At 40.4% G+C, this 27,344-nt stretch overlaps 1 protein-coding gene across 1 annotated transcript in view; it reads right to left on the bottom strand.

Moving 5' to 3' along the window:
- CPA6 (carboxypeptidase A6) overlaps positions 1 to 27,344 on the bottom strand; it is a 223,535-nt gene that overhangs the window by 11,307 nt on the left and 184,884 nt on the right. The window contains 4 exon segments of the mRNA XM_057735899.1: positions 12,810 to 12,914; positions 14,953 to 15,054; positions 17,477 to 17,591; positions 24,368 to 24,492. Coding sequence (XP_057591882.1) covers positions 12,810 to 12,914; positions 14,953 to 15,054; positions 17,477 to 17,591; positions 24,368 to 24,492 — 447 coding nt within the window.

The raw sequence follows: 27,344 nt of genomic DNA, 5'->3' as shown, positions 1-27,344 counted from the left end.
TGATATTGATCTGCATAAGCTGTTTGTATATTTTGAAGATTAAACCCTTGTTGGTTGCTTTGTTTGCGAATATTTTCTCCCATCCTGTGGGTTTTCTTTTCATTTTGTTTATGGTTTCCTTTGCTGTGGGTCTATGCTGGCTTTTATTTATTTTTTTTGATATAGCAGCATGCTGCAGGCAGTTCCCCCATCCTTAAATACTCCTTTGATATATTTTATGAAGTCAGGGCTATCAGTCTTTTCCTTTACACCTTCCTCCTTTGCTTTTATGCCGGAAATGTCTTACTCACTTGGAAATCAAATGCAGATTTCCGAGAGTTACTTTCTAAATATTCTGTGAATAGAGACTCTGGTCAAATTTGCCCCAGCGATGCAGAAATATTTGAGGCAAAAATTAAGTCTTATACATAACTCTGAGCCAGCCAGCACCATCCATGGCTTAAGATACTCAACCCTGGAGGCTGACAATTTTAAACTCTAAAGAGTGAACAAAGCCCAAATTACCTCATTCAATTGGAGATGATTCTGAGAAACAAAGCAAATGCTATTCCATCTGCATTGGCAACACAGAATTAAGTGGCCTTTCCACAATTAAAAAAATAAAAAGATGAAAAATGAAACATTGTTAAAAATGTGCTGCTGCTGAAAGTTGCTTGCCTACCCCAGCTATCAACATGACTCCCCGGAACCTGTGCCAGGACTTCAGTGGTGAGCTGTTGCAATCTTCTACCCTTTTCCTGCCTCTTGCCAGGTTAAGTAATACAGCCAAGAAAAGTATTTGAAAACAATTCTGTTATGGTGGGTAGAATCACTGGAATTTATCCTTGGATGTCTGTTGCCTAAATTAAGCCTGTGAATCAGGTATTCATTCATTCAGCTGTTTACTGAGTCTCTTTAATCTCTCATCAGAGAGTATTTCCTTCTGTTGGTCCATGAGAATCAAGGTGCATGAGAGCAGAGTTTTTGATGGTCCTGTGTCTCCCTCCCAATGTCCACAGTGCCTTGCCTGGTGTGTGGTAGGCACTTAGTAATTACTTGTTGAATAAATCAATCATTTAACCTGCTTAATGTAGTGTGGTGTTGAGTTCTTCCCTTCAGACTAATGAAACTGCCAACACTTCGCTGATGCTCCTACAGCTCCAATGATGCCATCACTCTCTTGGGCATCTTACCATCTTTGACCCATTCTGCACTTTCATCCCCATATCAAGCTAGTCATCAATTCCTAAAGACTTCCTTTATCTGTGTTGCCTTCTGTGTTGGTGTCTCATCTCTCCAGTAGAATTGTAGTAGAAGAATTCAGAAAAGGGTTGATGTCATGTACATTATAGTACTTGTACTGTTTCAGAACTTATCAACCTGCCTTCACATAAAAAGTGCTTAATAAGCCTTTGGTTGAATGAATGAATGAATGAATGATTTTTCTTCATTTAAGCTATATATACCCGTTCTTTACTTTCCATTCCTACACTCCCTCTCCCCGTCCACGTGTAGATTCTTGCCTTAAACACTTCTAGTTTGTTGCCCTCACTCTGGGCTCCTACTTCCTTTTGTCCATATATCATTGCATTTCATCTTTAAACTCTCTTAATACGGAAATGCTTTTCATGCATATCAGAATTTTCTCATTTTTCTTTATTGGACCAAACTCTGTTGGCTTCCAAGGCTAACTATAATTTTTTAGTCAGTCTCATATTGCGCTAGAATCTACTCACACAGACTATAGGCTTTGATCTCACTAATCTACACCATGTTCTCAACATTAGTCTTTTTTTTTTTAGAACACTTATATCTCCCTGAACAATTCCCATTCCTCAGTCAAGGCCTAATGAGACTCACTTCCCCACAGATTTTTCCCAAACCTTGTCTTCTTCTGAAGGCTCATAGATTTCTCTGATTCTCAAGAATTCCTTCAGTTGCTATAGTCAGTATAATTTAATCCCCAAAGATCACTGTTTTATGTTGTTTACTATTGTGTCCTGCACATGAATGTTTCTCCTCAGATAAAATGTAGACTCCTTGAGTGCTGGGACCATGGCTTATACTTCTGCTGACCTCCAGAATGCTAAGTGCTGAAAATGTAGTGACCAACAAGAAGTTGCTGGACTGACGAATATAAAAATTTTCTAGGGAATCCTATTTAACACTAATTTAAAAAAAGCTTTATTGGGACATAATTCACACACACTATAGTTCATCTTTTTAAAGAGTACAATTCAGTGCTTTTAGTATACTCACAGAGTTATGCAACCATGACTACTATATAATTTTAGAATATTTTCATCATCCCCAAAAGACATTTCTTATCCTTTAGGTATCAACTCCCTGAACCCGTTTTCCCCCAGCCATAGGCAACCACTAATCTACTTTCTGTCTCTGTAAATTAGCCTGTTTTGGACATTGCATACAAGTGGAACTGTGTAATATGTGGTCTTCTGTGTCCGGCTTCTTTCAGTTAGCACAATGTGTCAAGTTTCATCAATGTTGTAGCAGGTATCAACAGTTTATTCCTTTTTATTTATTTTTATTTTTTTATTATTTTATTATTTTGTTGGGGGGTACACCAAGTTCAATCAATTCCTTTTTAAAATTGAGTGTAATTCATTTAAAAGTCTAAAACTACTGAGCTGTTTAGTATATTCATAATGTTATACAATTGTCATCACTACCTAATTCTAGAACTTTTCCATCACCCCCAAAAGAAACACTTTACCTGTTAGTAGTCACGCTCAATTTCCCTCTCTCCTCACCCTCTGGCAACCACTAATCTACTTCCTGTTTCTATGAATTTGCCTATTCTGGACATTTCATGTAAATGGAAAGACACATTATGTGGTCTTTTGTGTCTAGCATATTTCACTTGACACGTTTTTAAGGTTCATCCTTGTTGGAGCTTGTATTGTACTTCATTATGGCTGAATACTATTGCATTGTATGAATATACTGCATTTTGTTTATCCATCAGTTGATGGATATCTGAGCTGCTTCCACTTTTTGGCCATTATGAAAAATGCTACTATGAACATACATGTACGTGTTTCTGTGTGGATATATGTTTTCATCTCTCTCGCTTACGTACACAGGAGTGGAATTTTGGGGTTGCATGGGTAATGCTATGTTTAACTTTTTGAAGAACTGCTAAACTGTTTTTAACTGTATGTTTAACTTGGTAGTTTCCTTTGTTTTGTAATTTAATTTTTAAGTCTGTTACTTTTAAGCTTTGTGAGTGTTCCGTTTCATCTCTACTTTGTTTTTTTACTTTCTATTTTCTATGTTCCCTGCCCTCTGTTTGCCCTCATATTTGTCTCTTACTCTTCTGCAAATAATATCTGTTCATTTTTGCAGAAAGATAAGCTCCAAGTTCTGTATATTTACCTCTGTTGCCTTCTCCTTATTTATCTATTCTAGTTTTCTTTATTTGATGAATTCAGTGTCTGTATCATCCCTCTTGGCCCATGACAAATTTAAGAAGACTTTATTACCAAAAGGTAGCGTTGCTTAAAGCTCCTTTTGGTTTCATGGTGAAGGGGCATGTCCAGTACACATTTTGATAGTAAGTCTACCAGTTGTTTCCCCCTACTTCCCCCTCCCACCAAAAAACCCCCACCGTACTATAAATACAACATTAACAATGGTTCTGCTAACCTGGTATAAAGAAGCATTGAACAAGAGAAAGATTTTGCAATCCGAGCATACCTCCATTGGTTTCCTTTATTTTACTTTTGATATAGAAATATCTGTAATATGAATACTAGAGAAAAAAAGAGAGGTGGCAAGTATTGAAATCAAAAGTGATAGCTCTATATTTTTCAACATAATTACATTATTTTTTAATTAAAAGATAGAAGCCCACAATCTTTTTTTTTAGAAGCCCAATCTTGTGTATTTTGCATTTAAAAAATGTCTACCAGCCAGCAGTTATATGTTGAGAAAATGAATTCATTTGAGCAATTTTTAAGATAACAATCAAGTCCATCTCACCAGTCAGTTAAGCCAGGTAGTTTGCTTCTGTGTCACTGTTTTCTGAGCTTTATGTATCCAACACATTCATGGACTCATTCGCTAAACTGGAGTGGGGAGCATCCCAGGGCCTGGCGTGGGAGAGTCAAGCTGGCTGAAGAAGAAAGGCACCTACAGAGCCAGAGCCACAGGCTGATACTTCTGGTTTCCATGGTGCAGTGAGTCAGGGTCAGTTGATAAGGATTATACACAGCAGAGAGGAAGAGCAGGGATGAAATTGCCTTTGATTCTCTAGGCAGGAAATAGCACCTGGTTCCAAAGAGAATGGAACCCGGGAGTATGGAGACCTGGGTATTCATTTTACAATACATTTAAAATTTTGAGATAGATATAGGTTCACATGTAATTATAAGAATTAATCCAGAGAAATCCCTTGTACCATTGACCCACTTTCCCCCAATGGTAATATCTTATAAAACTATAGTATGATATCACAATCAGGGTACTGAAATTGATAGTCAAGAAACACAACCTTTCCACCACCACAGAGACCCCTCATGATGCCCTTTTATAGCCACATCCACTTTCCTCTTCTTAACCCCCAGCAGTCCCTAATCTGTTCTCCATTTCTATAAAGCTGGTGCTTGAACAATGTTGGGGTTGGGTTGCTGACCTGCCCAAAGTAGTTGAAAATCCACATGTAACTTTACAGTCAGCCCTCCATAGCTACTGTTCCACATCCCTGGGCTCAACTAATTGAGGATCTTGTAGTACTGTAGTACGTATTTATTGAAAAAAATCTGTATATAAGTGGACCCTTGCAGTTAAAATCCATGTTGTTTAAGAGTCAACTGTAATTTTATCACCTTAAGAACATTATGTAAATGAAATCATACAGTCAGTGTGTATCTATTTGGGATTGGTTTTTCATTCAGCATATTCTCTGGAGATTCATTTGCATTGTTGTGTGTTTCCATAATTCCTTTTTTTCTGAGTAGTTTTCCATGGTATGCATGTACTAGTTTGTTTAACCATTTGCCCGTTGAAGGATATCTGGATTGTTTCCAGTTTTTGGCTATCACAGATAAAGCTGCTGTAAACATTCGTGTACAGGTTGTTGAGTGAACATAAGTTTTAATTTCTCTGGGATAAATGCCAAGAGTGCAATTACTGGGTAATATCATAGTTGCTTGTCTAGTTTTAAAAGAAACTGTTAATTGTTTTCAAGAGTAGCTTCATTGTTTTGCATTCTCACCAGCAGTGTGTGTGTGATCCAGTTTTTCCCCATCCTGCCCAGCATTGGCTGGTAAGTCAGTCCCTCTCTCTCCCCCCATGTGTGTATGTGTGTAATTTTAGCCATTCTGATAGGTGCCTAGTGATAGCTCATTGTAGTTTTAATTTGAATTGCCCTAATGGCAGTTTTTGTGTGCTTTTTTTTCCAATCTGTATACTCCTTGGTAAAATGTCTCATTATGTCTTTTGCCTATTTTCTAATTGGATTGCTTATTTTTTAATTGTCAAGTTTTGAGTTTATATACTCCAAATATGAATCCTTTATCATATATGAGGCAAAGTTTATAGCTTGTCTTTTTCTTCCTTTTAAAAGGGTCTTTCACACTGCAAAATTTTAAATTTTGATTATGCTTGATAATGTCCGATTTATCAACGTTTTCTATAATTTGGTGTCAAGTCTAAGGACTCTTTGCCTAGCTTTAGATCCTGAAGATTTTTTTCCCTATTTTTTTCTAAAAGTTTTATAATTTTACATTTTACATTTAAGTCTGTGAGTCATTTTGAGTTAATTTTTATATAAGAAATGAAACAGGTCGAAATTCATTTATTTGTTCACTTGCTCCATTTGTTGAAAAGTCTGTCTTTCCGTCATTGCATTGCTTTTGCACTTTTGTCGAAAATCATTTGGGCATATTTGTGTAGGTCTATTTCTGGGTCTTCTGTTTCATTTATCTCTGTCCCTTCACCAGCACCACATGCTTTTTTTTTTTTTTTTTTTTTTATAGACAAAATAGACTTTATTTTTTTTAACTTTTTATTATTTTTTACAATAAACTGCATATATTTAGAGTGTACAATTTGGTATCCCAGTCTCCCAATTCGTTCCCCCCCAACCCTCCCTGCTTTCCCCACTTGGTGTCCATATGTTTGTTCTCTACATCTGTGTCTCTGTTTCTGCCTTGCAAACCAGTTGATTTGTACCATTTTTCTATAGTCCACATATATGTGTTAATATACAATATTTGTTTTTCTCTTTCTGACTCACTTCACTCTGTATGACAGTCTCTAGGTCCATCCATGTCTCTACACATGTCCCAGTTTCATTGCTTTTTACAGTTGAGTAATAGTCCATCGTATGTATGTACCACATCTTCTTTCTCCATTCATCTCTTGATGGACACTTAGGTTGCTTCCATGTCCTGGCTATCGTAAATAGCAGCACCACATACTTTTGATGACTCTAGCTATATGTCTTGAAGCTGGGTAGAATGATTCTTCTACAAAATAGTTTTAGCTCTTTTAGTTTCTTTGCCTTTTCATGTGTGTTTTAAAATAATGTTACCTACATCACAAAAAGTCTTGCTGGAATTTTTATAGGAATTATGTTAACATATATCAATTTGGGGAGAATTGACATTTTTCGAATATTGTCTTCCAATCCATGAATACGGTATATGCCTCTGTCTATTTAGATTTTGTTTGATTTCTTTGAACAGTGTTTTGTAGTTTTCAACATATAAGTCCTTACTTGTTATATTTACTCCTAAATATTTCATTTTTTTCGAGTAATTATAAATGGTATTGTATTTTTAATTTCAGCATCCACATGTTCATTGCTTGTATTTAGAAATAGTTGATTTTTATATGTTTATCTTGTGTCCTGTGATCTTGCTGAATTCACTTATTCTATTTTCCTGTAGATTCCTTGAGATTTTCTATGTAGACAATCATGTCATCAATGAATAGGAAAATTTTATTTATTCCTTTCCCATCTGTATGTCTTATTTCCTTTTCTATGGACTAGAACTTTCAGCACTGTTAATTAAGAGTGATGAGAGTGGACATCTTTACCTTGTTTTTGATCTTAGGGGGAAGCATTTGCTCATTTACCATTAAGTGTAATGTTTGCTGTAGGATTTTCATAGATGCTCTTTATAAAATTGAGGAAGTTCCCCTGTATACCTGTTTTTCTGGGAGTTTTTATCATGAATGTCAAATTTTGTCAAGGTGTTTTCTGTATCAATTGATGAGATTATATAGACTTTTTTCTTCTTTAGCTAGTTAATATGGTAGATCACACTGATTGAATTTCAAATATTAAACTAGGTTTGGATCCCTGCAACAAACCCCGCTTGGTTCTGATGTAGAATTATTATTATTTTTTAAAATTATTTATTTATTTGACTGCACCGGGTCTTAAGTTGCAGCATGCAGGATCTTTTTAGTTGTGGCATGGGGGATCTTTAGTTGCGGAATGCAAACTCTTAGTTGAAGCATGTGAACTCCTAGTTGTGGCATGCGTGTGGGATCTAGTTCCCTGACCAGGGATAGAACTAGGGCCCCCTGCATTGGGAGCGCAGAGTCTTAGCCACTGGACCACCAGGAAAGTCCCGAATTATTTTTACAGATGGCTAAATTCTATTTGCTAATATTCTGTTAAGGATCTCTGCATCCATTTTCTAGTTTTCTTTTTTTCTACTGTCTTTGTCTGATTTTTGTATCAGGGTAATACTAGCTTTATAAAATGAATTGAAAATGTTCTCTTCTGTTTTCTGAAAGGGATTGTGTAGAATTTATCTTAATTCTATAAACATTTGGGAGAATTCTTCAGTGAAACCCATCAGAGTCTGGAGATTTCTTTTTTCTTTTTGAATTTTAAAATTATGAATTCAGGAGAATTCCCTGGTGGTCCAGTGGTTAAGACTCTGAGCTTCCACTGCAGGGGGCCTGGGTTTGATCCCTGGTTGTGGAACTAAGATCCCTCATGCTGCGCTGTGCCGCCTAAAAAAATGATGAATTCAATGTCCTTGATAGGAATAGGGATATTCAAATTACCTGTTTCATGATGGATGAATTGTGGTAGTTTGTGTTTTTCAATTTACTGGTACATTTTGCCTAAGTTGTCAAATTTATATGTGTAGTCACTCATAGTATTCTTATTGTACTTTTGATAGCTGCAGGGTCTGTGGTGACATCCCTCTTTCATTCCTAATATTGGTAATTTGTATCTGTTGTCTCTTTTCTTTGTCTCTTGCTAGAACTTTAATTTCATTGATCTTTTCAAGAACTAGCTCCTTGTGTCACTGATTTTCTCTAATGATTTTGTTTTCAATTTCATTGATTTTTGCTCTTATCCATATTACTTCCTTTTGCTTGCTTTGTCTTTTCTTTTTTTTAAATCTTTTAAAAAAATTTATTTATTTTTTTATGGCTGTGTTTGGTCTTCCTTGCTGTGTGTGGCCTTTCTCTAATTGTGGTGGGTGGGGGCTACTCTTTGTTGCCTAGGGCTTCTCTTGTTGTGGGGCGCGGGCTTCAGTAGTTGCAGCACGTGGGCTCAGTAGTTGGGGCTCACAGGTTCTAGTACACAGGCTCAGTAGTTGTGGTACATGGGCTTAGGTTGCTCCATGGCGGGTGGGGTCTTCCCGGACCAGGGCTTGAACCCGTGTTCCCTGTATTGGCAGGCGGATTTTTAACCGCTGTGCTACCAGGTTAAGTCCTGGCTTTATTTTCTATTCTTTTTCTAGGTTCTTGAGGTGAGAGCTCAGATTATTGCTTTGAGAATTTCCCTCTTTTCTAATGCATGTATTTAGTGCTATAAATTTCCTTCTTAGCATTGGTTTCACTATGTCCCACAAATTTTGATATATTGTATTTTCATTTTCATTCAGTTCAATGTACTTTTAAAATTTCCCTTGAGATTTTATCTTTGACCCATGGATAATTTAGAAGCACGTTAATTTCCAAGTGTTTGGAGGTTTTCCTGTTATCTTTCTGCTATCAGTATCTAGTTTGATTTCCTTGTGGCCAGAAAACACAGTCAATATGATTTCACTTCCTTTAAATTTGTTGAGGTTTGTTTTTTGGTCCATGATATGCTGTATCTTGGTATATGTTCCATAGGCATTTGAAAAGAGTGTATTCTGCTGCTGCTGGGTTGGGTGATCCTTAAATGTGATTTAGATCCTGTTGGTTGACAGCGTTAAGTTCTTTCATATCCTTTTTGATTTCCTTTCTAAGGATTCTCTCTGGTCATTTTAAAATACCAACTTGCTGATACTACTACTACTAGTGAGTTGATTTTATTACCTGCTTATTATATGCCAAGCACTCTAAGACTTCTATAAATGTTATATAATTTAATCCTTCCAATAACCCAATGTGTCACATATTATTACCACTGAGGTTCAGAGAGGTTAAACGACTTGCCCACCAAGATCACACAGCTACTAAGTGGCAGAGCTGGCGTTCCACCCCAGGGCTGACTGACTACAAAATACGTGCATGTCACCTCTGTGCAATCTGCTGTCCTATCAGGATCTTAGGGCTTGATGAGTTTTCTTCCAGCTCCATTTAAGGAGCTATGCAAACACTATGGTGGTGGCTGTGGGGAAAGTCTCACCAAGGTATGGTTGGCAGCCTCCAAGGTGGTCCCCAGTGATTCTCACTTCTTGGCACTCATGCTCTTGTGTAATGCCCTCCTTTTGAATACAGTCTGGACCTAGTGACTCACTTCTAATGGACAGAATATGGCAAAAGTGATGGGAGGATGTCACGTCTGAAAATAGGTTGCAGAGAGACTGTGGTTTCCATCTTGGGCCTGCTCGCTCTCTCCTTCTTTCTCCCTCTTATCGGCTCTGAGGGCAGCCAGATGCTGGGTTGTGAGCTGTCCTATGCCGATGCTCATGTGACCGGGAACTGATGTCTCTGGCTTACAGCCAGGGAGGCCCTGAGGCTGCCAACAGCCCCGTGAATGAGCTCAGAAACAGATCCCCCATACAAGCCTTGAGATGGCCCAATCTCCAGCTGCCAGCTTGACTGTATCTTGCGAGAGCCCCTTAGCCGGAGGCACCTGGCTAAGCTGCCCTAGATTGCTGACCCACGGAAACCATCAAGTCATAAATGCTTGTTGTTTTGAGTTGTTGAATTTGGGGAAAAGCACCAAGAAAGAGAGAAAGCAAAGGTAAGAAGCCAAAATTTTGGCTTCTGACACCATCCCCTTCTTTGGGGGTTGAAATTCCAGGGAAATCAAGAGATGGCAGAAGCCACTGCCAGACTGGAGTAAAACATCTCTACGAAAAGAGAATCTGGGTCCTTGTTCACCCCGTGTCTTTCTGAGAGGACATCACCTCACATGAATCTCACATGCCATTGAGGGGCAAATGCAGGAGGCAGTAGTTAGTGGCGTGGCATGTGTCAGCCAAGAGAGAGTCCTTGACATAGCCTCTTAGGGTCTCCTGGGAGAAGGAGCCCAGATGTTCCCTGGTGCCCCCAGGGGCGGCGTGGGAATTAGAGGAGTAGAGAGCCTGGGAGCTGGTCTTGGGATTTCTGTGGTGGAAGGGAGGTGACCTCTGGAAGGGACACTGCCTGGAGCCCCTCGTGGACCAGTCACCCCCTGCCTTCTTTGGGAGACTAAGGATTTAACCAGGGACTGAGTTAGTGTATAAGAGATGATACTTCAATGCTGAGTGGGCTTAAAGTTATTTAAATCTTTGAAACCCCCATTCCCTCTGGCCCCAACACCACCATTTATGGGAATGGGGATTTCAAGACGAGAACATTTCTTACAAGATGCTATCATCAGTCATTGCTATCATGTGCCAGCCCCATTGCTTCCACAAGGACACTGGAACAAGTGACCCTTAGGTCTCCTTTTTTTCCACTTTCTGGTTGCCGCCCTGACTCAGATGGGAAATGTACGTGATTAAATGGGGGGGCAAGTGACAGCTGTAAACAGTGAGAGTGAGAGAGGTGGGGAAAGGGTAGCAGAGGCCCAGAAATGGTTAGATTCATCTGTGTGCTTGAAGATGACCTGGTGCAGGAGGGAGGAAAGCCTTTCCTCCCTCATCTTCAGTGAAACGGAGCCTAATCTTCATTGATGCTTCTTGCTCTTGCTCCAAAATGAACTACTCTAAGCTCATAGTCCTCATACATGCCTCTTCCTTTTTCTGTGGTTACACTGTGTGGTTGCATGCCTCTTGGAAATTTAACTTGGGTTCTAGGGCCACCGTGTATGGCTGTACAGATTGTGCACTGCAAAAGTCCAGGTGGTGTCATCCATCTTCTTAGGAGATGAATTGCAAGTCATCTCCCAGAAGTCTTTCCATATTATAACCTCTGGATTCTCATTATTCCCATTCATTCACAAATAACTGAAGCACTATTAAGCGCCAGGTGTTGTTCTAGGTACTGGGGATTCGGCAATGAATAAGATAAAGTCTCGGCCCTTGGCGTTGGTATAGAAAGAGACAGTCACCACATGAACAAAGAAAGTAAGTTTAGGTGCTATAAAGAAGTTGCACACGTGGACGTGAAAATGTTTGGGAGATACATTCTTATGTTCTACGATAATACGGAGGACCATAGTCTATAAAAAATACACGTTCTGTTCTTAACGATTTTTTCCCCTTTTCTTTCTGAAACTTGAGACAGCAGACAATAAGTTGTACTTAATACAAGGTGGTAGAGTTAACAATTTGTTAGCTTTTGCCTTTGTCCTACCAGGATGAAATGGTATTTTAAGAGAATATTAATTGCTCAATATACCAAGTGGGAATAGTTTGAAAATTTTATTATTACATTATAAAATTAAGGATACTTTTGTGGGTTTGGTAGTGGTGGAGAGGCAGACTTACAAATTAGTATATTACTGACATTTGTGAGGCATATTTTCTAAGACTAGAAGAGTCTTCAAAATCACAAACCCCACTAGGTCACATAATTTTCTCATAAAGCGTAGTGAAATATAACTTAAATATTAAAATATATTTTGTATCGTTAATAATTTTCTATGAGTAATTTGTAGGGTTATTTTCTGGCTAAGAACCTTCCTTTCCTTAGACTTCTTCACCATTCTCACCAGTACTAGTGGTTGGTTTTCTTTTAGAAGTCTTTAAAAAAGAAACCCTAAGAAATCAAGATTAAAAAAAAACCACGAAAGTCATTGCATTCTTGACAATAGCAAAATATCAGAACATATTATAAGATGTTCGTCCATGAGGTTGGCCCACTCTTGGGATGAGAACCCATTTGATACACTAGCCTCAGAGGTCTTAAGGCTTAAATGAAGCCTTCAGAAAATGAGAAATCACCCTGAGTCACCAGCCATTAGTCACTGAAAAGTACTGAAACGGAGAACATTAAATCCACCGATGCTAGAGGTATTTGGTATCTAAATCACAGAACCATAGCAGGAGGGCAAAATGCAGTCACTTGCTCATGTCTTTATTGCTATAGCATATGTGAGATCATTTTGATGGAGAAGACAAGAATATCACATAAGAAGCTGTGCTGGAACACCATACATTGGATTTTTCACCTTTTGCCACACATCAGCTACTGTGGTTGGTTCCTAATTTGTCACAAATTCATAAACGCTCTGAATCTCAGGTTCTTTCTCTTTAATAAGGGTTGGTAATTCCAACCTCCAAGCACAGAGCTGAAGATAAACTGAGCTAGGGTTTTGAGAGGGCTTCATCAACATAGAAGCAACCCACAAAATCATGGTGTTACTATCATGCCATCGGGTATCGCTGGCTTCACATTTCCAGTTTTGTTCCTTGAGCAGAATAAAAACACTGGCTGGCTAGAATGGACACTGCGTAAAGGGTTTAACTTACTTCTTTTACAAACCACTGACAAAAGGCAGGACCAATCCATTCTCTTGCATGAATCCCACAGTCTATCCAGACAGCTCTTTTGTAAGCACGTGATCTTCTGCCCAGCTGAAAACAAGAGTATTCATAGTAACCAGTACAGGCTTTTATTTTTGGATTCATTGACCAGCATAATTTAATATAGTTTCAGCATAATACTTCACTAGAGTTGGGTTCATTAAGTAACCCATAAAAAAGAGAAAGAGATTTCCTATTGATTTCAGAAAGTCCAGGCTTGTTTATGCAGAAACAATACATTTATTGCCTTAATTACAAATCAAAGGCGTGGAAAATACACAAGGAAAAGGCAATTGCTTAAATAGGTTTGCTTCTCCATTTTAATATAATATGTGACTTAAGTAAGAAGCTAAGTTTTTCCCCTCCCTTTCCTCCCTCTTTGCCCTGTTTCTCTCCACCCCCCCCACCCCCATGCAAGGAATCAGAAATATTCCCAAGCAATATCTGTTAAAGAAATAGCTATGTCTTATAAGTAGACAAAGTCCAATTTTATTACAATACAAAATGGAAACACAAAACAGCTTGATTTGTGGAATCAAGTGACAGACTTTGTAATCCTATTATATCAATTTCATTTATAACATGGTTTCTAACCCAGTAATCAGTAGGTGGCTTTTGACATTATAGGGGATCTAGTTATCATTCATTCACTCAACTAATACTTCAGGAAATCCTTTTTAATGTCAGACACAGTGCTTAGCCTTGGAGACTCAGACATGAGAAGACAAGGTATGTACGTATAGTGGGGAGGGCAGACACACAAGCAATTAATTACTATAATGTGAATATGCGTAAGTTATTTTGGGAATGTGGGGGTGCGCTGCATCATTGTCCTTCTGAGAAGCCCTTGAGTAGCTGAGCAAGACTTGAAGCTTGCCTGGCAGACAAGTGGAAGAAGGCATCTCAAGCTTGGAAGAGAATCTGAGCTCACTGTGTTTGAATAGCTGCTTCTGGGGCATGAGGAAAGAATGGCACATGAAGTTGGACACACAGGCAGAAGGCACATGAAATTCCTGGATAGTACGTAACAAAGAGAAGGCTTCATCCTGTATTCTATGAGAGAGTGTGTGTGTGTAGATGAACTAGAGGATGAGAGGGTAGAGGATGAGGACCCACAAGGACGTTGAGTCCTGAGGCCATGATTGCAATAGTCCAGGGAGAACAGATCCAGAAACAAGCTAGGGCAACAGCAGTGAGGACAAGAGAAGAGGTTGTGACGAATCTGAAAAATAGTTAAAGAATTGTCAGTTCTTTGTGTTACGTTTAAAGGAAGTGGTTAGAATAAAGGAGAGGAGACTAGGCTGATGCCCATGTTTCCTGACCAGAGCACAGCGGTGCCATCCTGAGTCTGAGGGGCTTCGGTGAATATCGAGGTGAGGATGGCAAGGAGGCAATGAGATGTCAGCGTCCAGCTCTGGGGAGCAGACTCCACTGAACAGAAACGTCTGGAATGATTGTTGAAACCACGGGCCAGATGTGCCCATCCAGAGAGGGTGGGTAGAGGGAGAGCACAGCTGGGGAGAGAATCCTGGGGCCACCAGCACATAAGGAAAGGACAAGGGGAGGGGAGCCAGTGGGTGAGACCTGAGGAGGTGGTCCGAGACGGGAGAAGGGCCAAGTGGGGGTCACTGCACAAGTTTGGGAGGCATCCTGGGGGCAAAGGCAGGGAGTCAAGGTCTGCATGGCTGGTGAGGAAGTAGAGACAGGGACAGAGGGAAATCTTAGATGTTTGGCTGAGAAGGGATGGGTCAGTAGCTGGAAGAGAATGCAGGCTCAGGGGCCAGGAATGACGTATACCTTCTTACACACTTGTGTCATTTTGCATTGGTTCATTGTAAGCAGCACCCACTCACAAATAATTTTGAAGGTCATTATTTTTGACTATGTTAGAAACAGTGTTCTTTGGAATACTCAATGGCAAAAATTAAATATGGCTCAAAAATCTAAGGGAAGTTTTTTTTCTTAAATTACCAGATGATGTTTATTATGAGACACTATGAAATACCGTTTCATTTCTTTTCCCCATAAGTCAAACCTGAAAAAGATGAATTGTTTAGTAAAAATTTAGCTGCTAATTTCTTAATTTTACCTTTAACACAAAAAGAGGTCTTCCCTCATATGACTTTCCAATAGAGAACATGTGAAGGAGGCCTGAATGAGTTTTATTCAAATGGTGCATCCAGTTTTGAATCTAAAAGCAAATAAATAAAAACCATGTCAGACTCTCACAATTCTGGAGCTTTTAGTAAACAAAAGATGACAGTAGGTCTTGGAACTCAAAAAAGCATATGTGGAGTATAAAATTGAATGGAAAACCAGTTTTGTAGTTTTAATTTTCTTCAGGATACTTCAAATTACACTTTATTTTCTGCTTTTATAAATAGTTGCTTTATGTCTTTATATTTGTTCTCCTTTTAGAGCATACTTTTTAATTTATTTATTGGATTTATTTATTTTTTATTGGCTGTGTTGGGTCTTTGCTGCTGCACACAGGCTTTCTCTGGTTGCTGTGAGCGGGGGCTACTCTTCATTGTGGTGTGTGGGGTCCTTATTGTGGTGGCTTCTCTTGTTGTGGAGCACGGGTTCTAGACACTTGGGCTTCAGTAGTTGCAGCACATGGGCTCAATAGTTGTGGCTGACGGGCTCTAGAGCACAGGCTCAGTAGTTGTGGCGCATGGGCTTAGTTACTCTGCGGCATGTGGTATCTTCCTGGGCAGGGCTCGAACCCGTGTCCCCTGCATTGGCAGGTGGATTCTTAACGACTGTGCCACCGAGGAAGTCCCTTAAAGCATACTTTCTAATACTCTTTGTCATTAACATCTTAATGGCAGAATTTTACAGAAAATAATATGTTCTGGGTTCTTTTTGAAAAATCAAAATTTATTTCCATTTTCCCCCGAGTATTTAAGAGGAAAAGAAAGAAGTCAGCTTCAGGAAAACCATCCTAACTATTTGAAAGTGTTTAGTAAAGTCCTGTATATTGTAATCTGCCATTGAACAGAAGATGCTAAGAAAAAGTATTATCTTTTGCATTTAAGGTTTATTCTACCCAGCCACACATCGGAGGGCTTTCTCTGAATAATTTCCCCAGTAATGGCGATACATTTGCATTGATCTGTTCACAGACATTTACCTGTCATCGGGAAAAGGTATATCTGAGATGGGTAAATAAGGCACTTCGAAAGATGAGTGACATTTCTGACTTAAAAGCCCAATCAAGGAGTAAGGAAATTACAAAAAAGTGTCCCACCATTCCATGATGTGAAAGAATCTGTTCTAAAAAACCAGATTTTGGAAATTACCCATGTTTTCCTTTCTTTCTATCCCTATTTAGTCTAATGAGCAGGATACACGTACACACATATATACACACATTTATGTTTATGTATGTATATGTACATATCTATATTAATATATTTTTAAATTTTGATGTTTTTCTAGAGCACGTCAATAGCACTTTAATGTGTCAAGTTATCTAAATCCTTTCCATTGCTGCTAACTCCAAGCCTCTCAAACGTATGTTAAAAACATGAAATATGTGGAGATGATTTTGAAAGGAAAGTCGTTCTCAAGAGAACCAAAAATTCTCTTAAGAATATAACAGGATCTCATTACTTCCATGACTGGCATTCTTTTGCTCAGTTCAGGGGAAGAATGAAAAAATGTATGTACTCATTCACTTATTCATTCTGTCAACAGCTATCTATTTGGAAGTCTATTTGCTTGCCACTGGGGAAACAGTGGTGAACAGGAAAGCACTGGCTTGTCCCCATGGCCCGTGCAGCTTATTCGGAGAGAAAGGCATTAATCAAATAATCATACAATTACACAGTTAAAAACTATGATAGGTATCACATCTGTGCTATGCGTGCAAGTAATACTCCGAGGGTTGAGGGTAGGGAGTTCTGACCCCATCTGGGAGAGTAGAAACAGCTCTCTTCTTGCTTAAACTGAGATTTGAAGAATAACTAGTTGTTGCCCAGGTGTACAGTAGTGGCAGTGGTCATGAATCCCTAAGATAGATAATAGCAAGCTAACAGGCCCTGAGGTGCCACAAATGGAGCTTGGTTTTTGGGAGGTCTCAAATTTGCAGAGGGTATGGGGCAAACATCGAAGTTCACTCTACCCCTCAACCAAACCATTGCCCTCAAACTCTGGCTAGCTCTGCCATCTGTGGATTTTCAGTTAGGGTGTTTATAATCATAATTACGGTCAGCCTCCAGGTCCACGGATGCAGAACTGGTGGATACCGAGGACCAACTGTACTACAGCATTGTACACAAGGGACGTGAGTATCTGCAGGGGGTCTGGACCCAATGCCCTTTGGATACCCAGAAGCGCCTATATGCAGCTTTACTGCACTCTTCCATTGTACTTCCCCTGTCCATTGATGGGGTGGCTTGGTTAAAGCAGGTGAAATTAAAAGTATTCGGCTACTTCTTATATAGTGTAAAAGGCTTAAGAAGAGATCTGAGGTATCTGGGCAGTGTAAGAGCTGTACATATTCTTCACATAGCCTCTGCCTCTGTCCTTATGCTTTTCTCCCCATCCTGAGACCTAAGTGATAAAGATGCACTTGTAAAAAAGCAACAAAAGATCCTTTGATTACATACTTCTTCTAAGGAGTGATAAACTTCATAATTATATCCAGAGAGGGATCTTCGACTTCTCTGGGTTGGCAAACTGCTTCCCTTTTCGAGTACTTTCTGAAGATCTTCTATGAGGATCCTGGATTTGAAATGATAGACATGAGAATTAAATGGAGATAATATGAAAATCAGTCAAAATCAAAAGAAAATCATGCATCTATGAGAAGGACAGAAAAGACGGACACTTCTAAAAATACCACATGTTGGGAAGATTTTTTTTCAGAAATAAAAATTGTTAAATAGTGTAATGAATATAAAATGTAAAATTATAGGCAGATGATCCCAAGTGATGATACTAATCGTAATTAATAATACCATTGATCAAGCAGCTACAAGAACTGAATGATGGGGTGGGAACACATATTTACTGAGCATCTCCCAGGTGGCAGGCACTGTGCTGTGTATTTTACACATGTGAGCTTAGTAACCCTATGAGGTAGATTTTATTATCTCCATTTAGAAATGGGGAAACGAAGCCTCAAAAGGGTTAAGCCTCAAAAAGTGCCAATACCACTCTTCCAGTGAGTGCAGAGCCAGAATTTGAACTTGGAATGTGAACCCAAATTCTAATCTTTAGACGCAAGTCCGGTGTGCCATTATGAGAAATGAAGCAAGACAAGCTCCCCCTCCCACTTGCCACATCCTCCTTTTCTGCTGCTTCTATTCCCCGTCCTTTTGTCACTGCAAGACTTTTGTCATGTCGTCACCCAGCACACTTGACCCAAAACTCAGAAAAGGGAAAGAAAGAAAGAGACCACAGTCTTCAACAGGAAATGGAAGAAATACCCAGAGTTGGAAAAAAGCTAATTTCACTGCCTACCAGTATCAAGGATGCCAACTTCTGGGAATCAGAGTGAATGCATTTGGAAATTGAAGGCTGAGGCCAGGGTGAGGGATTCCAGGGGCACTGAAATGTGTGGAACCAGCTGGAGCCGTTGGTGTTCTTGATGAGATGGCTGAGCTAGATGCAGGCTTGTCTCCCTGGTACTCACTCCTCTCCTCTAACTAGAGCACCATGAAGTCACTAGGTGTTCGCTTATTTACTTAAAGATGTTAAAGAGCCTCTCGATGATTTTCCTGGGCCTGGCAGGTAGCTGAAAAACTTTGCTTTTGTATTTTATCTTCCAAAAGAACCTGTTGCTTGGTGGTTTCAAGTGCTATTAAAAGAACATGTAATGGAGTCTTTAAATGACTTTCAAAGTTGACCCATGTAAGTCACTTAATAAAAAAGTTATCTTGAATTACTTGAATACTTTTTGGTCCACGAAGGAAGTAGATTTACTTAGGATCGTGCTAGGTGTAGGACATTGCTTTTGATTTACTCATTTGTTATTTACCGAGGACCCACCGTGGATGAAGCACTTTATCATGAATTTGTTATCAGCCTACTGTCCTTTTTGTTTCAATTTTTGACTTTAAAACTAGAAACATATTAAAAATCAAGATAATGTGGGGTGGCACCAAGTTGGTAAAGTCACTTGGTAGCTGCTTGCTGTGGCTCAAAATAAGAGTGGAGGTGAGATTGTCAGTCTGAACACGATGTGTATTAGTTCTTTCTTCCCTCAAGGAAAGGAGTAACAGATGAAAGTAGGTTTGTATGGACTAAAGAACTTTACAGTATTGCCAGTGTGTGTGTAAAGAACCAAGTGAACCTCTTTGTCACCGTCCAATCTTCTTGTGTTGTGAGCGAATCTGGGGTGGTCAAGAAATACGTGAGTTTGATTAGGGCTGAGTTGGTTATAAACTGTCAGCAAATTCCAGTTACTGCAGTCAATCTTCATCTGTGTTTCCCTCACCAGTACTATCTATCCATTTCTCCTGGGTACTTTTCTCTATTTCAGGAAAGTAAGGGGAAAAAAAGTAAATAGATTTGCCAAAGCCAGCAACATACAGAAGAATCTCCTTCTGAATTTCCAGTTTAAAAAGATACATGAACACACACAAAAAAGTTTTTGAAAGTATAAAAACCTTTACAGCATGTTTACAAAATTGAGCTCTAGTGTATTGCTTTTGTATTACTTTCTAAATACTGGGTTGGCCAAAAAGTTCATCAGTTTTTTTTGTACGATATTATGGGAAAAACCCTACGAACTTTTTGGCCAACCCAATATAAATACACACAGACAGCTTGTTTCCCCTCAAGGTAAGACCAGTTTCTCATATTCATCACTAGAGAGTTCTGATGCTGATACATTTGCTTGTTAGGCAACGCTTGGTAGAACCACCACTGTACCCCTTAGAAAGCTAATATTTTCTCAGGAGTGAAAACCTATGCTTCTTAATTGATTAGATTTTTTTTTTTTTATCACTACCAGTTGATAAATGACAACATATTACTAATCACATAATGAAGTGCCCATTCAGAGAACTGTCAAAATAATTCTGATGAATAATTGCTTGCAGGATTTCTTTAGTTGCTGCGAGCAGGGTGCACAGGCTTCTCATTGCGGTGGCTTCTTGTTGTGGAGCATGGGCTCTAGGGCATGCGGGCTTCAGTAGTTGTGGCTCATGGGCTCTAGAGCGCAGGCTCAGTAGTTGTGCTGCTCAGGCTTTAGTTGCTCTGCGGTGTGTGGGATCTTCCCAGACCAGGGCTCGAACCCGTGCGTTGGCAGGCAGATTCTTAACCACTGCGCCTCCAGGTAAGTCCTGATAGTGTTTTAACCAAACCAAATGATGATTTCAGTTTTAGGTTGTGGAATCACTCTAGTTGGGTATTAGCTTCTTTGATAAATCAACTCTTAAGCTTCTCAGTCTTATTTTAAAGTTCTGGAAACGGATGGTGCTGATGGTTGCACAACAGTGTGAATGTACTTGATGGCACTGAATTGTATGGTTAAAATGGTAAATCTTATGTGTATTTTACCACAGTTTAAAAAAAGATGCTGGGAGAATTAGGACACAAAGATACATATAAAGATGATATGAAGAGAAAAGGGGAGAAGACAGCCATGTACAAACCAAGGAGAGAGGCCTGGGACAGATCCCTCCCTCACAGTCCTCAGAAGGAACCAGCCCTGCTGAACCCTGGATCTCAGACTTCCAGCCTCCACAAGCATCAGACAATACATTTCTGTTTTTAAAGCCAGCCAGTCTGTGATACGTTGTGGTGGCAGCCCTAGCAAACCAATTCAAGGTCTCTGTTCAAGATCTTAGGCTGTACCTTAATATAGGCCCTGAGAGGCCCACTTGAAAATTAAACTAATTGTGATGTGGCAGGTCTGGCCCATTTTCCTTGTCACGTTGGCAGCAGATTGATGAGAAGCCCATGAAATGGAGCCCAAAGTGGCTTTTGTATCTGCTGTGGTTTCTTAGTTCTTTACGGTTGATTGTTGTTCCTGCCCCAATTGTATGTACTCCCAAAATAGCGACCAGATCTATTAAGAACTTTCCCAGTGATGTCATCCCTTCGTATAAGACCACCTGCCCAAAGCTTCCAGGGTGGAGAAGGTGGGGTGGTGTATGTGTCAAAATTTGAAATTCCATTACCAATTTTTACAGGTATTTAATTTACAAAATGATTGAAATTTTTTTTATGGCAAAAGGAGTCACCTCCTATGTCACGTCTTTAAGAGGGGTTGGTCACCCAGGGGCCAGTCACATGGGGTCACATTAACTCTGCTGTAAAGATGACTATAGCTATACATCATGTAGAGTTGTAGGGAGTAAATGATAACCTTTTGAGAATACCCCTGGCTACAATAATAAAAGCCAATTAAAATGATCTCTACCTACCAGCCCTGTGGAATTTAATTGACTCTCCTGTGTTATTATCTTGGGACCAACAAAATGAATAATTCTAAATGATTGTTCTCCATAAGGAGACAACTGGTTTAAAACACTCGTTTTTTAGATTCTATTCTCTGTGGCATGAAGGGTGATATTTTATTCTATATCGATTCCACGTGACCTATATTGAATGGCAGGAAATAGAGACTTGTTAAAATAACTGGTATATTCTTTTCTTTCAAATAATAATTAATGAAGCATGTGAGTGTTTACCGAGGACCTATATAGATATAAGCTCTTCCTGCCAGGCATTCAGAGAATGAAAGCGTGCCTTCAGAGCTACAGCAATGACTAAAATGTGTTCAGTATGAAAAATAGTTTTATGCACAACTGTGACTCTATCCTATCTAGAAGCACAGATAAAATACCTTTCTGCAAAAAGCCTATCAGTGCTTTAGTAAGGCTGTAACTATATCTCTGGAAGGCAGGTATTTGTGTGGACCAGGGAGGGATGTCACGGCCCCTTTGCACCCCTTGGCCCAACCTCCCAAGGAGACTAGGGCTCTCACCATTGACTCAGAGCCACGAATCCTTCCCAGGCATCGCCAGACATCATCAGGGATCTGTGCCAGTTTTGGCAGTACAACCACTTGTTAAAAAGTTGGAGTAGTTGAGGTTAGTTTTTTACAATCATGCCTCTCAGCCCCGAAATCCTAGGGTTCCAAACAAAAGGTAAGTCCCTCCTTCCCATCTCACTAATTCACTAGCCTGCATTCCAGCCCCGCCCCACCCTGATCCAGCACTGAGTCTCCATCTCTTCACCACATCCTTTCCCCTTGTGCCAGCTGGAATCCCTCTTTGATCATAAATAAAATTCCTACATCCTCCAGTCTCTTCAGAGAAATCTCTCTTCTCATATTCTTTCCCCAACAGAAACTGGACTTTCTCAAGGACACAGATTTTTCAGGGGCTCTCTCTTCTCCCACTTCTCCTACCGTGGGGCCAGAAGGGAGGGAGGTCAGCAGCCTCCTGGGCTCCCATTAGTACTTTTTCATTAATCTTCTAACTTCCAGGAAGAGCTCATCCTCCCTTCAGCATCATGCCATTCCTGGTTGCTTACCTTCAGTTCCTGCATCCTCGCTGATTATTTCCTGTCCCAGGAGCACAGTCTTTTCCTCCACCTCTAATCTTGACATCAGCCAAGGAAATCCAAGACTGCTGGGATGGTTTTGTGGTGATTAAGCTCGCTCACTCTTGACTGCATCAGCCTCAATGATCTCCACTCCAGCCATCTCCTTCATTGCTACCCCTATAGTCTTGTCACCAGCCATAAAAGTTCCACCCCAGAACTCTTAACATCCAACAGCCTACACTTTATCAAAATTTCTTTCCTTCCAGTTTGTTGCCCTCACACCTGTTTTAAGTACAAAGATCTTAATACTTTTGTTCTTCCATTTTGTCCCATCATTCTTCCTAGACTCTCCTGCCCTCCTATCTAGACGAGACCCCATGGATGAATACTTGAGCTAGTATCTCACTAGAAACCTCAGCTTCCTTGCCACCCTGATCTTTTTGTGATCCTAGCCAACAAAACCTCAACTCTGTTTCATTGCTACAATCTCTCTTCTCTGCTGCAACAACCACTTTTATTGGTTCTTACCCCGATTTTTCTCTTGCAACACTCTTTAACCCCTGTTTCTTTACTCTGAGTAGTTAAATTTTGCTTCTCACTTCGTCCAGATAATTTGGCTGTTGGTTATGATCTCTTCAAACTTAACTCTCTCCTCCACAATTTTAACTAGATCCACACTTACCTCTTTGGTCTTATAGGATAAGGTATCCTTCTTACTGTTGAAACCCACTCCCTCACCTGTGCATTCTTTCCTACATCATCAGTGTCTCCTTCCCTGCTGGTCCTTCCCCTCAGACTACAGGCCAAAATTGCCTCCTACCCAAACATCCCAAGTCTCAGGCATCCATTGAGGTAGCATCTTCCTGTAGTCACTCCTCATTCTCTGCCTCTCCCCCTATTATAACTTCTAAGAGTAGTAGAATAGTCTGCTCTGTTTTCTCACCACCTGTTCATTTCTCTCTCTTCAGCTCCTAACAGTCTGATGCCACATTAGAGTTATCAGTGCAAGTTCCATCACGAAATCCAAAGGAAACTGATCAGTCCTTTTCTGGCAGGATATCACTGCAGCACCTGGCACCATTGACATCCCTTCTCTCAAAGTTTTTTTGTTTCTTCTTTGACTCCTGTGATTATTTTCCACTTGTTCCATTCTTACTGCTTAACTATTCCTTTAAAAAAAAAAACCCTCAAAATATCCAAATCTGTCTACTCAGTCACGGAAGACAGAAGACTTGGAGTCATCCTTGAGGTCTTCCTCTTCCACCTGCATCTGAACAAGTGCAGAGTCCAGGTGGTTTTGCTTCTGAAGTAAATTTTGGAATTCTCTCTTGATCCCACGACTTTGGTCCTGACCCAGGGGCCTTGCTGCCCGCCATCTGGATAACTACTGTAGGCTCCTGCTGCCCCTCCAGCCAGTCACATGTGGCTCCCTTGCCGGCATCCTGCAGTTGTACAGCATCACCCCCAAGATGAGGTCTGTGCTCCTAACTCTGAACAGCAGGCTGCCCACAACCCAGCCTCCCCCGACTTCTCCAGCATCTGTTCTGCTCCCTGACTTGCACCAGGTCCCCGTACACATACGATGCTGTTCCTTGCCTCTGCTCGCATTGTCACTTCTGCCTTCAAGGTCCCGAGTCTCATCCTTTGTATAACTGACGCAGCGCCTGCAGTGTCTGGCTTTTTTTTTTGCCCCTACCTCCCCATGCACACCGTAGGCATGGATAAGCTACTCTCCTTTCCCCAGTAAAATCCTTCTGTGTTCACGCTGATTACTTAGAGGTAATGGTGAAGTGACAGAGAAGTGTTGTTGCTTCCCCCTCCCCCGTTACACTAATAAGAAGCTCATGAAAGGCAAATATAACTGTTCACATTGGCTTCCCCAGTGTGAAAAACAGGACCTGAAACACAGCTGTCGGCACTCAGTGCATAACCTGAATACAGTTATTGTTCAGTTCAAGTCACTACAGATGAATTAAACAATGAAAACGTATGCTTACTTGTACTGGATGTTGGTTTCCTGCAGGAAGGCTAACAGGGCTCGGGAACCATTGTGGGGAATATGGACATCGGTAACTGTGCCCTCGGATACCTGGGAGATGCTGCTGGGCTGCCACAGGTCCACCTGCAGTGCAGGAACCAACCTATAATTCATATTCGATGTAGGTGGGGAAAGATCCATGTCACAACGTCAAACACGGTATCTCGTTTGCATACGGCAACACCAAACACATGTTGGAATGAGACTCAATGCTTACGCCATTGGGGTAAAACTCCTAGTGGCTTTTGAATTTAGTGTCAGACTAATATCACATCCATATAGAATGTGATCATTTACAAATAATAGTTTAAAGACCAATCCATTAAAGTCACAAGATAAAAATAGTTTCATGTCACTTTGATGTTGCTTAAAATTATTTATTGCACAAATATTTGAATAATAGTAAGGAAGAGAAGGATATAAATGACCATTCATCCTATTATACACATTGTGGTAGCCTGACAATGTTTGGTAACTTTAAATGGAGCACTCTCCTGATGCCTCCTCCCCCCACGACACATGACCGTTCACCAATTTCTACTCAGCCTTCACATGTCAATAGAAATGAGCCTTTCTCAGGGGGCACTTGTCACGGAGGGTAGGGCTCCTTGTCATAGTTCTTAGAGCACCTCGTGCTTCCTTTCATCACGTAAATGCCTCTTACCAGAATGTAAGCTCCATGAGGGCAAAGGATTTGTCCACTTGGTTACCACCCCATTCCAAGTGCCTGGAACGATGCCTTGTGCATATTAGCAACTCAGGCATTGTTTGCTGCATGAGTGCAGACCCCATGGGGTAACTGACTACCTGTTCATCACACATTCAGTGTTTTGCAGGAAAGCGGGAGCCATGTCTGTTTGGCTTATGGGAGTATTCCCAGTGCTTGTGTAGTGCTCTGTGCCTGATAGAAGCTCTGCATGCATTGAAAGGATGACTGGACTCAGCTGGGGTGGTGGAGAACCCCATCTTCTGCACAGGCCAAGAGCTACATTTCCAATAAGGCACAGTTTGCCTGTATGGTCATGTCTATGTCTTCTATTCAGGACTCTCTCTTCCTGCATTTCCAGTCTTCATCTGTTGCAGGATCTCGATCTCTGCTAAGACCTTATCTGATGAAGTTTGGTTACTTTATCTTAGGTGTCAGTGTCCGCATTCTGTTAGGGAAATCTAGAAGACCAAAAATACTTTGTGACTGAAGGAAATATACCTCTAGTGGTATAATTTCGTCTGGAACAGGGTAGAGAGGCATTTATTCGGGGGACAAAGAGTTTACCTGTTTTTCTTTCAAGTAGCTGACTCCTCCACTAACTTGCAAGGGCAGCTCTGACTCAGCCAATGTGCTAGTCCAACAAGCATAGCACAACAGAAGTGTGGGGCTGGGAGGGATGCTGAGAGGTCATTTGATCCATCTGTCAGCCCTTGGGCAAGGATACATCTAGGACTGGACCCAACTGTCCCCATTTGATGCATCTAAACCACATCTTTTATGTTTCCCAAAGAGGAGAGTCGACACTATTCTAATTTAACTCATATCCACATTTAACAAGATTGTCAGACTTTTTCTTAATCCTTTACACTGCAGCACACTTTTCATTTTTCTCTTGTTCCATTCTTCAGTAAGGAATGGCTGGTTTCTTGCTCTTGGGAGATAAATCAGGTTTGTATCATCCACTTTATATGTTAGATTTTCTAATCCTTTAATCATCTTTGCCTCTAAACCCATTATAGAGACAGATTTTAATATTAAGGGATCACCTAATACCTGTGCAGATGAGGAAATTGTGCTGTATTTAGAGGGTGGAGAGGCATAGGAACTTGAAATATCTGAATAACTACTCTGGTGATGAGTTTGTACGTGCCGTTTTCTGGGGCATATGCTAAAATAAGAATCCTCATCCCACAGAAGAAAGTAGCTTCGTTGTAGGAAAATTCCATGGAAGAAGCAGACCCTACGCCTGGAGAAGGCTACCTAGAAAACGTCATCAGAAAAAGTTGGTCTAAAAGAAACCAGTGAAAAAAGAATTTGCAAAAAATCAGGAACTGTATTTTGTTTTGATATTAGGAAAATAAATTAAAAGGAATTATCAGATTCTTCTCCAGTAATATTTTAGGGAAGGGGTGCTTGGATAAGTAACATGGGTATTTCTGTCTGGGTGGCATGCAGATGTCTATATTAAGATATGGGGGACAGTAATACATGAGATTTGTAAAGTGCCACCCACTTTATAGATATTTCTAATCTTTGCAGTAACACCTTGGGATGGAAGTTAATTATAGATACATTTCATGAACAGGAAGACTCAGGTTCATAGAGGTGAAGTCACTTTCCCAAGGATGAACAGCTACCAAATGGTGACACAGGGTGTGCCTAACTCCAGTGCCAATAATTTGCTGACTTGGTGTCTCCAGAATTTCCTGAGAATATCCCAGAATAAGAAGCAACTTCCAACTTCTTGACTTAGTGTTTGAGAGGGTCTGGTTGGTGGGTCTCACATCCTGGTCTTCCCTGTTAGGGGCTTTTTGCCCTTTGAATTATGTGTAGGTATTTCAAAGTTCTGATCAGCCCACTGTGGGCAGGTTACCATCAATCATTTCCTTAGGTCCTGATCTGTCTGGATGAAGTGATGAAACAGTCTCTGAACTGAAAAGCTGTGTGACCCTGGGTTGTAATGACAACAAAATATCAGCAGCCTGGGCCGGATGGCCTAAGGCTGTTTGCCAGTCGTCTCAGGTCTTCACCGCAAACAGCTGCCTGATGTTCCAAGAAAAGGATGCTCCTTTGCAGAGCCTGCTGGCCTTGGAAGCTGGTGGTCGTTCCCATGCATTCCTTTCCTTACATGACTACCAGTCACAGCCAGATCTGTTTAAGAGGTGGAGGCAGTTTAGTGTAAAGGTCAATGGCATGGACTTGGGAATCCAGTGGCTCTGAACTGGAA

This window comes from Hippopotamus amphibius, chromosome 5 (genome assembly GCF_030028045.1).
Source record: "Hippopotamus amphibius kiboko isolate mHipAmp2 chromosome 5, mHipAmp2.hap2, whole genome shotgun sequence".
Lineage (NCBI taxonomy): Eukaryota > Metazoa > Chordata > Mammalia > Artiodactyla > Hippopotamidae > Hippopotamus > Hippopotamus amphibius.
Note: the sequence above shows the minus strand (reverse complement) of the source record. Positions and strands in the feature narration are given on the sequence as shown.